Below are 13,849 nucleotides of genomic sequence, written 5' to 3'. Positions count from 1 at the left end.
TGCCTACAATATAGGAATTTAATTTCTTCAATCCCCTTCTATGCATTAAATGACATTTTTTTTAATAAAATAAAATAAAAAATTAATTAACTAATTCCTTATTACCTTATTATCAGTATTAAAAAAAATTCTCTTTCTATTAAAACTGTCTCAATAAAAAGTCTTCAATACATATTTTTTTCACGTATAGATATATAAAAAAATATACTTAAAATTTATGATACATTTGAAAACAAAAATATCGGCTTTTGGTACGTTTAGATTTCAAATGTACCGAGAAACCAAATGTACTAAAAATTCAAATGTACCCATTGTTATGTAACCCTTTTGGTACGTTTAGATTTCAAATGTACAGAGAAACCAAATGTACCAAATTTTCAAATGTACCATAAAACCAAAGTGCCCATTGTCAGGTAACCATTTTGGTACGTTTAGATTCCAAATGTACCAAATGACCAAATGAACAAAAAATCACAAATGTACCACAAAACCAAATGCCTCTATCTGATAACCCTTTTGGTACATTTACATTCCAAATGTACCGAGAAATACAAAAAATCAAATCCACTATAAAACTAAATGTGTCCATATTATAGGTAACTAGACATAGCTATATATTCAAACAAATCTTTATTATGTGTTGGGTATTCTAAATAATAAAATTTGACAATTTTTTTATAAATATTCTACTATATTCACAAAAAAAAAAAGTAAAATTATAACAAACAATAAAAAAAAATGCATAGAGATGGATAATAAATGCATAAATATAGGGATAAGAGGACAAAAACAAAACGAAATGTCTAGGAAAAGTCGTGAAAAACTAAAATTTTAAACAAAATTGAACTTATGTAAAACTGAAATTAATAATCAAAATTTTAAGAAAATGTTTGATTAAATTTTCAGAAGGAATGTATGTTTAGTCTAAAATATTAAAAAACGAGGCCTCCTATATCAAAATGCCCCTTTAAAAAATCATGATGCCTAAGCTAATCCGGATTAACATGTTTCTTGAAGCAGCTTTTGGAAAGGTAAAAAGTAGTAGCACGATTAGGGATTAGTCATTTTCAAGAGGGCTGCCAACTGCCGTAATCATTTCTCTAAGTTGTATTTAATTTCGGATTTTCCATCTTATGTTAATAATTATATATGTAAATTGTAATGGATTAGCATAATTAACAATATTTCTTTCATGTATTCATTATTCACTTTTTGAAAAATGCTCAGAAAACACATGTCAAATTAAAGTTTTCACCAGAGAAAGATGGGGGTTTTGATGAGTGAATAATATATGATGAAGGTGCAGTGCCGGGGTTTTAAGAACGAATAATTAGCAAAAGGAGAAGATGCTTTATTTACTTGTTGGGTTGGAAAGGATGGGGAGAAGGATTCTCATCACATGCTGGCATGCATTGCTGCGTCAAAAAAAAAAAAAAAGCAATCATCCCTCCCAAGTGTTTGTGATTCCAAATCTAATCAACTTTTCTTAAACTAATCCGTTTCCCACGCAGCAAAACAAAGCTTTAAAACTTTCTGTTGACCGAGCCCTAAAGTCCGATTAACTAATTAATTAATTATCATAAACTTAATTCTTAAGATTTAATTCATTTTTATTTGATTAACATATGGAGATCGAGTACCACTCCCATGTCTCCTTGTAATAGATTTGAAATTTTCTTGTTTATTGTGTCACCATGAATTGAACTTGTGCTCTATTTACTATTTGGTGAACGTATAAATATTGGGACTAAATTATTGTATTGGACAACACTCCAGCATATTTTGTCATGTCCAATCCTTATCCCGTCACATCGACTAAACATTTTCCTAGTTCTTCGTTGGGAAGTGCTCGAAAACTCCGAATTGAAAAGCAATGCACGATCAAATCCAACAAATATCTGAGATTATATTAGCAACAGTACGGAGATGTGTTGGTTTTGTTCAATAATTTCATGATGGGTAGGGGCAAATAATCGTATGCTAAATTGTACTCAGCACGGCATACCACGAGGCCGAGGGCCTGAGGGATTTTGTCTGGTTTACTTTTGTTGGTATTCGAAGAACTGAACCAAAGTTGGCATCGATTCCATTCTTTACTGCTGCACTGAAAACAGAAACGGAGAAAACAACAAATTAAAAATAGTATTCATTTTAAAAGGGACAGATTCGAGGGTGCATTTTTGTTCATCACCTTCAAGTGGTGCTAAAGTTTTATACTCCATTTATTATTATTAGATGAATTCAAGCTTGAAGATTTGTGTCTATTTAGTATAGTAATCTCAAAATTTAAATTTATTTAACAGTAATAAAAAAATAAAAAAAAAATAGAACATTACAGTTTATGAGTTCGAAATTCGAAACCACAGTCACAGTGCTAAACTATCATTGACATGCCCATCTACATATACATCATTTCTTTCCATTCAAGCCACAAAAACCGCATTGAATTGAAATGACATATTTGTTTGTTTTCTTTTTTCCACCTTCCAAGAACCTTCATCTTTTATTTCTTGCATTAATCTGCGTGTTTTGTTTTACAAGGCTACAGAGAGTATATAATACACCTGCATATCCCTCTGCTAATTTTCTGTAACTGTTTTTTTTTTTTTTCTTAACGTTGATGAATTATACGATAATGTTAGAGAGATACTATAATGCTTGTATAACTGTTTTAAAAAATGTAAATTATCATAGTAAAACTATCAGCTAATCCATCTTCAAAACAAAAAAGCTAAAAGAATTGGTGGTGTAGAGCTCTCCTATACTTTTATCTAAATTTTTGCTAAATGATATAAGTCAATGAAAAGTTGTTGCCGTTTCAAAGAAAATGATCCTTGTAAACGAAGGGAATGTTTCCCTTTTTAGGCGAGTATGCAACACGCCAATTACAACCAACCACAAACATAAATTTGGTCCGAAGATCATTTTCAACAAGTTTCTACTTTATAATATATATATTTTTTAATTAAAACCGTTGCTTCTGCTTTATAATAAGCTCCTAATTTAGCGCTAAAGTCTAACTTAGCGATTTCGATATATAAACCAAACTCAATAATTAAGGCTTAATTAGTTGAACAATCACACATTTTTACTACTCTATTCTACATTAGCGGAAAAAGAGAAAGTTTGAACTCGTAACACAATAAAATGAATAAAAGATCTTGTTCACCAAAGTAATCCACCGCCTGCATCGAACAATCACATTTGAGTTTACTAATTCAGGAATAATTCAGTAAGAATAGAGCCCATAAGTTTGTCATCAAGATCGAACTCTCTTGTTTGGCTAGGGCCCAAGGCCCAAAACAAAACAAAAAATCTTAACTAATTAGTAAGAATTCAGTACGGGCATTAACTCGTCCGTCTTCACACCTGAACAGGTCAAACCGCCCGATTGAAGAAGATGATACTACGGAGAAGGCAAAAGTATGATTTCTCGTTCACATCGGTTGCACAGAAATATATGAGGAACTTGTTCGCTGTTCGAAGCGTATGCTGCCGAACTTCACAGATGTCACACGACACCATTCTTTCCCCGTCGTCTTCCTTTGCTCCACAGGGACAGTGCACGAGATAGTTGATTGCTCCACATTCAAACATCTCACTAACTCCACCCATCTCTTTGCTACACCTACCCTCAAGCACAATATTTTGACCCACCTCAACCATGCCAAATGCCAAATCTGTCTCCTTCGCATTGTTCAGGTGTGCAACTGAATCCACCACGAATCCCCTCAGCCCCCAGTAGATCTCCTTGAAATTCCTCTCCACTTCTTGCTTCAAATCATCAATTGTAGCACTGTTTTTCAAGGTCACGCACTCGTACGGTTGCAATATTATTGCATTGTTGTTTATAACATTCTTATGGTTATCGTCTTCTTCTTCGGAATTGTTTCTTAGCATTACTGTGCAGTAGATGTTTGATTTGCCCTCCATGCCTTTCAAAGGCACCACCTCGCTGCAGTAATCCTTCACAAGGTACTTGGAATCGAGAATGATCCGTACAGCCATTGGAATCGCTGAAAAGATACCTGCATTACTCATCTTTTCGTCCTTGAGGACGTACTTGTACAAGTAGAAAATGTCCTTCATTAACTGAAACTTCGAAATCTTGTACCACGCAGCCTTTGCCTTCGGATTGTTCATGAGCAAACCGTCCTGATGGTTAGGGGAAGCATGATTTGAGATATCTTCTAAGCAGTACTCGAGAACTTTAGTCGCCAGATTCAACATGCGACAAACCAAGTAATTCCTACAATGTGGTTTCCTAGTAACTTCAACACAAAATCTAGCAACCCTATGTCGCCTATATAGGCACGGGCAGCATCCCTAACTTCTTGTCTAGATGCCCACCTAAACTGAGCCCTCAACAATCACTCGAGTCGCCATCCCAACTCTTTTTGGAGACCATCTACAATTAGTTTCCGCCAACACTCCCGTATTATAGATTGAATCAATACATGGATTTTGATGATTTGTGGGTGGCAACCGCGACTTGAGCTCTAGCATGAAGTGGAAAAGGTCACCGATTGTGACCAAAGAATTGTCGGACAATGTGCTATACCTTGTGAAGATGAGAGGGATTTCATGGTTGGACGTGACGAGATGGTTAATGAGCAAGCATAAGGGCATGCCTTGTAGAGCTTCAATGGCTTTTTGGTACATTTGTTGAGTGACACAAGAAGTCCCGCGATCAAATTTGTAACCCCAACGACCAAACCATGGCTCGCTGTATGTTACTCCGTGGATTAGCCTCAACTCCATCCCTCTTTTATGTGAATTGTCGTTCAAGCTCACTTTCCTACCAAATATGCAACAAACTGTTTCATGCAGGATATTTAACTACAACTTTTTTGTAATGTGAAAATACATTAATCACAAATTTCCTTAGTAAATTATGAGCACATAGTGGATTATTTGATATTACCTTGCATGCAATCCAGTGCATAAGCGGTCCCAAAAGTCGAGGATCAGGCGGCCAGCCAAGTCGAAACCGGTTTCCACCCCATTGACACACAGCAAATGCCCGAAACCGTTAGAGTGAAAGACACCATGCATCATATGACCCTCTAGTTCCACTAAATTATTCGACGACTTACGCTCGTTAGGATTATTTGTTGTCGTCGGGTTCGGCAGTAGCAGGCCACCATCGGAGGCGTTGCCACCTTTGCCATTCCAGCAAGCTGCCACCATTGTGTCCGAGGAAGGCAACACAAAATGCTACTTCTTATTGCATACCATATGCTGCCCCCAGCCTGAGCTATATACATATAATTTTAGTCATCATTTTGCATGGCCTTTATTAGCACACAAAAGCCGCCTCATGTTTCAGTAAGTGCGGTTCAAATAGCTGTATGCATTTTCAAATTAGAAAATGTAAATAAATTAGATGGAGGGACGTAATTGAAACTTTACCGACGTCTTGACATTCCTTGCAATGTCGATTCAGTGATGCCTCGATAGGTTCTTCGACGACAAGGAGCACGACATGGGCAGGAGCATGGCTATGAACTTGCAGCTGAAACGACCAGCAGTGCATGCCATGGCCAGCTAGGTTACCCTCAACCTGCCCATATTCAAGGAGAGCCTTCACATTTTCCCTAAACGACGATCCAACTAACCCTACCAGATACTCGTTTTCGCCGAAACTCCTAAACCTAAACACCCTCTCTTCCTCTTCTTGCACCTACTTAAGTCCAAATGGGACGCCATTGATGTGCTAATCAGGATTAGGCAACAAACGAAGTTTATATAGGCATATGTATATATGAAAACGAAGAAGAAGCATTACAGAGCAATCTCATTAACATATTATTATAGGAGGTCCTTGATCGTTTAAGGAAGTAATTAAACTAGTTTAGATGTACTGCAACTAGATTATGCACGAGATTTGTGCCTGGAAATAAAATTGGGGAATGGAGCAACCCAAAAGAGCCCTTTCATCAGCTCATCTGCATGATATATTTTCGAAATTAGGGTTGCCAATTCCGTCGCGGCGACATTTGCAATAAATTAAAGGAAGCATGCTTTCGACAACGCAAAGCGTTTCACCATTGGTGTATGACTTCCGCCAATTTCTATGCTCACCTGGGATTTATGCATGTGATTGTTATATATTAACTAGGGATCGGGACGAACGCAAAAGTTCTTTCCTAACTACCCTAACAATTATAATTCATAAATTAATTTGTTGGCTTGGTAATTTTTGTGTACTTAAAACTCAATCGAGTGATATTATTTCAGTCAAATTATCGCCTACAATTATTATAACAAATAATAATACATTACGTGACTTATGTTCTCAGTACCTGAAACAATTAATAGCAAGAGAGATGCCTAGGTGGGCAACATTTGACAAGGCATGCCGGTTAGTCCTACAGTAACAAATATGCTATCAAGGTGTGAGTTGCTGTCATTTTTTAAGAGCTTTCGCTACACTGGGCCCCTCCCTCGTCGTCTTCAGCTTAATGGTCTTCACTCTTCCGGGCTGCTAAGGCCCAATTATGTTCTGAGTTTGGTCTTGTGTGGTTTTGGGCTTCATTTTTGCCTATTTTTAAGCCCAATATTATCTATATTGTTTATAGCAATGTTGTTATATATAAAATATTACATGCGTATTCGGTTCAAAATCTAATTAAATTTTTTCATACAATATATGGAAAGAAATGACTTGATTGGTTAAAACATTTGAGTTCCTTTACTTACTAATAATGAGTATGTTGTGAATTGGTATCAGTCTTTTTTTTTTCGATGTCATTGCTAAGTTGCTAACACATCGAAAAAAAAGTATCTCTCACATTAATCAATAATCTTATTCCTTTTTCTTCAAACAATATTATACTTGGTAGCTCGATATTAGACAAACCAATTATTTTTCTAATTCATGACTTCTTTTATTTTAAATAAATCTATCACTAGAGTAGGTAATTAGTTTCCACCAAACTTTTTCCATATGTATGTCAACATTCCAAAGCTGTGGATATACCAAAAGAAAAGTTTGATTTTTTAAAAAAAATATATCTTTGAAAACTTTCAAAATTTTTTGCTAAATTCAACATATTAGTTAACTTCCTGTATCAGATAGGTCTGTAAATTTATAGCACAACTCAAACTTTTTATACAATTAATTGCTTTAATTTCCCCGCTTAGTTACAAGTCCACCTCCTAAACTCGATAAAATATTTGTTTAAAAACAAAGCGAAAATAAGTAGAGAGAGGATAAGAATTGGGGCTGTTCAATTCAACATAAGATATAATATACATCATATTTATTATTTTTGACCGAACATAAAAAAGCATAAGTTATATCAAATTTAATTTATTTATTTATTCATGAGGCCTTTCCTTATTTTAAAGTGACAGCTATAAGTTTGATGGATACCCCATTTCTAGGTTTTCTTTCTGTCTCTCTCTCCCCTCTCTCCTCTCTCCTCTCCTCTTTCCTCTTTCCTCTTTCCTCTCTCTATCTCATAAGTTTCTCTCTCTCTCTCTCAGGTTTCTCTCTCCTCTCTCCTCTTTCTCTCTCTCTCTCCAGAAGGGCAAAACCCTAAAGAGCCGTTTACACCCACCTAAGTAAGTTTTCTCTCTCCTCTCTCCTCTATCCTCTCTCCTCTCTCACTGTCTCTCTTTCTCTATCTAAAATTTGAATATATGGGTCCTTGTACTATTATCCTGCCATTTACATTCTTGTGCATGTTTGTATATTTAAAGGCTTCAAACTTTATTATGAATTTGTTATTTTTCTCCTTGTAATACCCAAATCTCAGATCCCAATTTCTCAGATTACGAAACCCTAATTTGCTGTATTTGATTTTGGATGGAAATTCAGATCTGGGTGTTGGTCTGTTTACTTGGGTTCTGTTTGGTTGCTGAGAAACTGTAGGAAATGCACAGAATTTTTTATCCTGGGATTCGCATGTTTATTGATTCGGATTGGAAGGATGTTTCAAATCTTTAGAACTAACCCATTGGATGAGAATATGTGCATACTCATTACCAATTGCATGTTTGCATCTTAAATTTTTGATCTTTTAGATCTGAGAGTATGGGGATTAGGAAGGATCGATAAGATTTGTGAATTTGTAATTTCCTTCTTGTTCTCAGCTGTCAAACAATTGCTTGATCTTTGATTTAATGTGAAGATCCAATATTTTGCAGATGATATTGTTTACAATTTTGCCTCATAGGCCCTCATTTGTGATTATCTTGAGCTATGCTTGTTTCTCCCTTTGCATCTGTTTTGTTTTTATTGCTATCCTTTTGTTTTCGATTTCTATGGCCTCGGAGGGCTATCCGATGGTAAGATTTATTGCTGTTCATGGAGTTTCATTGGAGGGCCTAAACGATGTTTTTTTGTCTGCTGATTCTGTAGCTCTCATGGATGATGATGCATTGAACATGCGCAATTGGGGCTACTATGAGCCATCTTTTAAGGGTCATCTTAGCTTGCAGCTCATGTCAAGCATGGCAGAGCGCGACACTAAACCATTTGTCCCTGGGCGTGACCCTACAGTCATGGTTAGCGCCAATGGAGCCTATCACCCTCGGGATTGTGTTGTATCAGATGCTCAGCTTCCAATGAGCTATATGAGGGAGAGTTGGGTAAACCAGAGAGATAAGTTTCTCAATATGATGCCTGCCAATCCTAACTATGCTGCTGTTCTTCCAGAAACTTCAGGAGCCCATTCCTTGCAGATCTTACAGCCGCCGGAACCATCAAGGGATGAAAGGTTGGGTAGGATTGAAGAGCCAGTTGTCCCTAAGGAAGTTGGCACATCCAAGAAAAGACAGGGTGGGGGTGCACCAAAAGCCCCAAAAGTGAAAAAGCCCAGGAAGGCAAAGGATAATACCAATCCTTCAGTTCCTCGTGTGAAGCCAGCAAAGAAGAGTTTGGATGTTGTGATTAACGGGATTAATATGGATATCTCTGGTATTCCAATTCCCATCTGCTCATGCACTGGAGTTCCACAACAGTGTTATAGGTGGGGGTGTGGTGGTTGGCAATCTGCTTGTTGCACCACAAATGTATCTATGTATCCTCTGCCAATGAGTACTAAGCGACGCGGGGCAAGAATAGCTGGAAGAAAAATGAGTCAGGGTGCTTTCAAGAAGGTGTTGGAGAAGCTTGCAGCTGAAGGTTATAATTTTACTAACCCAATTGATCTAAGGTATCATTGGGCAAAACATGGTACCAACAAGTTCGTCACTCTCAGGTAGAGTTACTGTGTTGGTGTGACTTCCATTGCATTTGGTCTATTTCACCTGTATATATTTATGTGGCCTCTTGCAGAGATCTTTCAGATAATTTGTAGTCATTCAATTTTCAGTCAGGACGGATGATACTTGTTTTTAAAATCTGGACTTGTTCTTTTTGTTAATTTTTTTTCCTTTCGGCTTCTGTTTAAGGGCCGACTTTTCTGGCCACCAGGATTATGTGGATGAGTTGGTATTTATTGAATTGTTGTTGGATAGCATTCCATCTCCGTTTAATCTAATGCTCGCAATATTTTGCACTGAATGCTTGTTTTTTGTATTCCTCTGTTGTATTCAAAAGTAGTATGTTCAATGTGCATTGCTTCTCTGGCTTATAACGACCGAGGTCTATATCGTGTAGCATGCTACTTACTAGTTATGGCTATATAGAAAGATCGTGGCACCTTTTGATGCATATATGTATCTATGCTGTGAAAGTCATGCTTGTTCCGTTTTTTTGTTTATAATCTTGGGTTTGCCTTGTTTGAGAAGCTGCAGTACTTGTGTTTTCAAGTGTTGTACTCGTAGATTTGGTATGTTTTCGCTCCGAGAGGAACATGCTTGATACAGGTTTTGTATGAAAGAAATAGTCATTAGAGAAATGACTAGATTTAGCATGGGGATTTAAGAATCTACATACTTGCAGCATTTGTGTTTTCAAGTGTTGTACTCGTACATCCTGTATGTTTTCGCTTCGAGAGGAAAATGTTTGATATAGGTTTGTACGAGAGAAATAGTCATTAGAGAAGTGACGGTTGCTTAGGAAACGGATTTAGAGTCTAATACGGGAGGAATGATCATTAGAGAATTGACAGAAGCTAGGTGTTGAAAATCTTCGGAATGTTCTAAATTAATTTGTGTCGAAAATGTCCGGGGTGTCTTAAAATCAATCTTAGGAAACATGTGATGGGACGAGGATGACTCGAATTTTGGCTTGTAATGAATCTTGTATAAATTCTCATCAATTGGAAAATGTGGGCTATAACTTACAATTTATGTGCAAAAGTTGAAAATTTTAGTTTCAGCAATTTTTGCGGAGTTAAGGAAAATGTAGCAAGACCTGTGAATGTGATCATACCATGTATTAGTCCCTAAATTATTTTAATTAATTTTCAAATCTGCAAAAATAGAAAAAAAATAATGTAAACTAATAGTGGGCCTCCAAAGAGATTTGTAGGTGTCGAAAATCTTTAGAATGTCTTAAATTAAATTAGAAAACATGTGGTGCGATTAAAATAAATCGAATTTTGGCTTATTATGAATCTTGTTAAAATTCTCAAAATCGATTGCAAAACATGGGTTATAACTCATAATTTTTGGGAAAAAATTGAAACTTTCAATTTTAGGAAATATTTTGTGAGGTGCAAAGGAAAATGTTCCACGACCTTTGGACGTGATCTTACAATTTATTAAGTCCCAAAATTATTTTTTATTGATTTTTAAAGTTGAAAAAATAATTAAAAAAATAAACTAATAGGGGTCTCCCAAATATAATTTTATGTGTCCAAAATCTTCGGAATGCTAAATTAATTTTAAGAAACATGTGTTGTGATGAGAATGACTCAAATTTTGGCTTAAAATGAATCTTGTATAAATTCTCAAAATCAATTGGAAAACGTTGGTTATAATTCATAGTTTTTGTGAAACAAATTGGAACTTTTAGTTTTAAAAAATATTTTGCGGTGAAAAGTTTTAGGTTTGAATCTCGTGGATGACGAATTCGATACCTAATTAGGTTGTCTATTGTGTGGCTTAGCCGAACTCCCCCTCCCCTTAGTGTAAAATATATCATTGTACTAAAAAAAAGTAAAATGTTACAAGACCTTTAGATGTGATCATACCATTTATTAGGTGGGGAACTATTTTTTGTTGATTTTTAACATTGACAAATAGATAAAAATAATATGAACTAATAGCGGGGCGCCCAAAGAGATTTGTAGGTGTCGAAAATCTTCGGAATATCCTAAATTAATTTTGGAAAACATGTGGTGCGATTAGAATTGTAACATCCCACATCGCTTAGAAGAGTGAATCCTCTATGCCTTATATGTATATTCCCTTCTCTACCTAGCACGAGGCCTTTTGAGAGCTCACTGGCTTCGGGTTCCATCGGAACTCCGAAGTTAAGCGAGTAGCGCGCGAGAGCAATCCCATGATGGGTGACCCATTGGGAAGTTCTCATCTGAGTTCCCAGAAACAAAACCGTGAGGGCATGGTCGGGGCCCAAAGCGGACAATATCGTGTTATGGTGGAGTCGAGCCCGGGATGTGGTGGGGGCTCGGGCCGGGATGTGACAATTTGGTATCAGAGCCAATCCCTGGTCGGATGTGTGCCGAGTCTGCCGACGAGGACGTCGGGCCCCTAAGGGGGGTGGATTGTAACATCCCACATCGCCCAGGGGAGTAGATCCTCTATGCCTTATATGTATATTCCCTTCTCTACCTAGCAAGAGGCATTTTGGGAGCTCACTGGCTTCGGGTTCCATCAAAACTCCGAAGATAAACGTGTAGCGCGCGAGAGCAATCCCATGATGGGTGACCCACTGGGAAGTTCTCGTGTGAGTTCCCAAAAACAAAACCGTGAAGGCGTGGTCGGGGCCCAAAGCGGACAATATCATACTATGATGGAGTCGAGTTCGGGATATGGTGGGGCCTCGGGCCAGGATGTGACAAGAATGACTCAAATTTTGGCTTATCATAAATCTTGTTAAAATTCTCACAATCGATTGGAAACGTAGGTTATATATATATAACTCACAGTTTTTGTGTAAAAATACAAAGTTTTAGTTTTAGGAAATATTTTGTGTGGGCATGAAGGAAAACTTTGCAAGACATGTGGATGTGATCCTAACATTAATTAGGTCTCAAAATTATTTTTTATTGAATTTTAAAATTGAATTTTTTTTAAATAATATAAACTAATTGGGGGTCTCCCAAATATAATCTTATGACACGAAAAATATTCGGAATGGTCTAAATTAATTTTAGGAAACATGTGATGCGACGATCGAATGACTCAAATTTTGCTTATAATGAATCTTGTATAAATTCTCAAAATCGAATGGAAAACCTGACCCACAGTTTTTGTGAAAAAAAAATTGAAATTTTTAGTCTTAGGAAATATTTTGTGTGGAAGTTAAGAAAAATGTTACAAGAGCTTTGGATGTGATCCTACCATTTATTATATCCTAATTATTTTTTAAAACATGTGGTGCGATTAGAATGACTCAAAATTTTGCTTATGATAAGTAAAACTCACAGTTTTTGTGAAAAAATTCAAATTTTTAGTTTTAGGAAATATTTTGTGTGGGCGTGAAGGAAAACGTTGCGAGACGTGTGGATGTGTGTCACATCCCGGCCCGGGGCGGATCACTTCCCGGGCCCGACTCCACTACCATAGCACGATATTGTCCGCTTTGGGTTTACCATTCCCTCACGATTTTGTTTTTGGGAACTCACGAGCAACTTCCCAGTGGGTCACCTATCATGGGATTGCTCTAGCCCCCTTCTCGCTTAACTTCGGAGTTCCTATGGAACCCAAAGCCAGTGAGCTCCCAAAAGGCCTCGTGCTAGGTAGGGATGGGAATATACATTTTAGGATCACTCCCCTGGGCGATGTGGGATGTCACAATGTGATCCTACCATTAATTAGGTCCCGAAATTATATTTTATTGATTTTTTAAATTTGAAAAATAAAAAAAAATAATATAAACTAATAAGGGGTCTCCCAAATATATTTTATATGTTGAAAAATTTTAGAATGTCTTGAATTAATTTTAGGAAACATGCGTTACGATTAGAATGACTCAAATTTTGACTTCTAATGAATCTTGCAAAAATTCTTAAAATCAATTAGAAATTTTTAGTGTAGCAAATATGTCGCATCTTGGCCCAGGCCCCCACCACATTTTGTGCTCGACTCCACCGTAACACGATATTGTCCACTTTGGGTCCCAACCACACCCTCACGGTTTTGTTTCTAGGAACTCACACGAGAACTTCCTAATGGGTCACCCATTCTGGGATTGCTCTCATGTGAACTCGCTTAACTTCAGAATTCCTACGGAACCCGAAGCCAGTGAGCTCCCAAAATGCCTCGTGCTATATGGAGGTGGACATGTACATATAAGGCACATCACCCCCTCTCCGTTGGTCGATGTGGGATGTTACAATCCATCCTCCTTAGGGGCCCGACGTCCTCGTCGACACACTCGCACTACACGGCAAAGTGGCTCTGATACCAAATTGTCACATCTCGACCTGGACCCACACCATATCTCGAGCTCGACTCTACCGTAGCACGATATTGTCCGCTTTGGGCCCCGAACACACCCTTACAATTTTGTTTCTAGGAATTCACATGAGAACTTCCCAATGGATCACCCATCCAAGGATTGCTTTCGCGCGAACTTGCTTAACTTCGGAGTTCCTACGGAACCCGAAGCCAGTGAGCTCCCAAAAGACCTCGTGCTATATGGAGGTGAGCATGTACATATAAGGCACATCACCCCCTCTCCGTTGGTCGATATGGGATGTTACAAAATATTTTGCATGGAAGTTAAAGAAAATATTGCAAGACATTTGGATGTGATCTTACCATT

The 13,849-nt window shown here is 37.2% G+C and overlaps 1 protein-coding gene and 1 pseudogene across 2 annotated transcripts; one reads left to right on the top strand and one right to left on the bottom strand.

Moving 5' to 3' along the window:
• Nucleotides 1–3,186: 3,186 nt before the first annotated feature.
• On the bottom strand, nt 3,187–5,783 carry LOC137736401 (PHD finger protein MALE STERILITY 1-like; annotated as a pseudogene). Its single transcript, XR_015955340.1, has 3 exons — nt 5,413–5,783; nt 4,925–5,252; nt 3,187–4,798 (listed from the first exon to the last, which is right to left on the bottom strand). The product of XR_015955340.1 is annotated as a PHD finger protein MALE STERILITY 1-like (transcript).
• A 1,571-nt stretch (nt 5,784–7,354) lies between these two features.
• Nucleotides 7,355–9,514, top strand: LOC137737137 (protein BASIC PENTACYSTEINE2). Its single transcript, XM_068476525.2, has 2 exons — nt 7,355–7,569; nt 8,369–9,514. Exon 2 carries the CDS (start codon nt 8,374–8,376, stop codon nt 9,211–9,213), a length of 840 nt encoding a protein of 279 aa, XP_068332626.2. The 5' UTR covers nt 7,355–7,569; nt 8,369–8,373; the 3' UTR covers nt 9,214–9,514.
• The last annotated feature ends 4,335 nt before the right edge of the window (nt 9,515–13,849 follow it).

This window comes from Pyrus communis, chromosome 13 (assembly GCF_041283825.1).
Source record: "Pyrus communis isolate YQ-2024b chromosome 13, ASM4128382v1, whole genome shotgun sequence".
In the NCBI taxonomy this organism is placed as follows: Eukaryota; Viridiplantae; Streptophyta; class Magnoliopsida; order Rosales; family Rosaceae; genus Pyrus; species Pyrus communis.
This window is presented reverse-complemented; position numbering and strand designations above follow the sequence as displayed.

What these genes read in the sequence shown, in the direction of transcription:
- LOC137737137 (XM_068476525.2), top strand. Translation starts at nt 8,374, where the DNA reads ATGGATGATGATGCATTGAACATGCGCAATTGGGGCTACTATGAGCCA.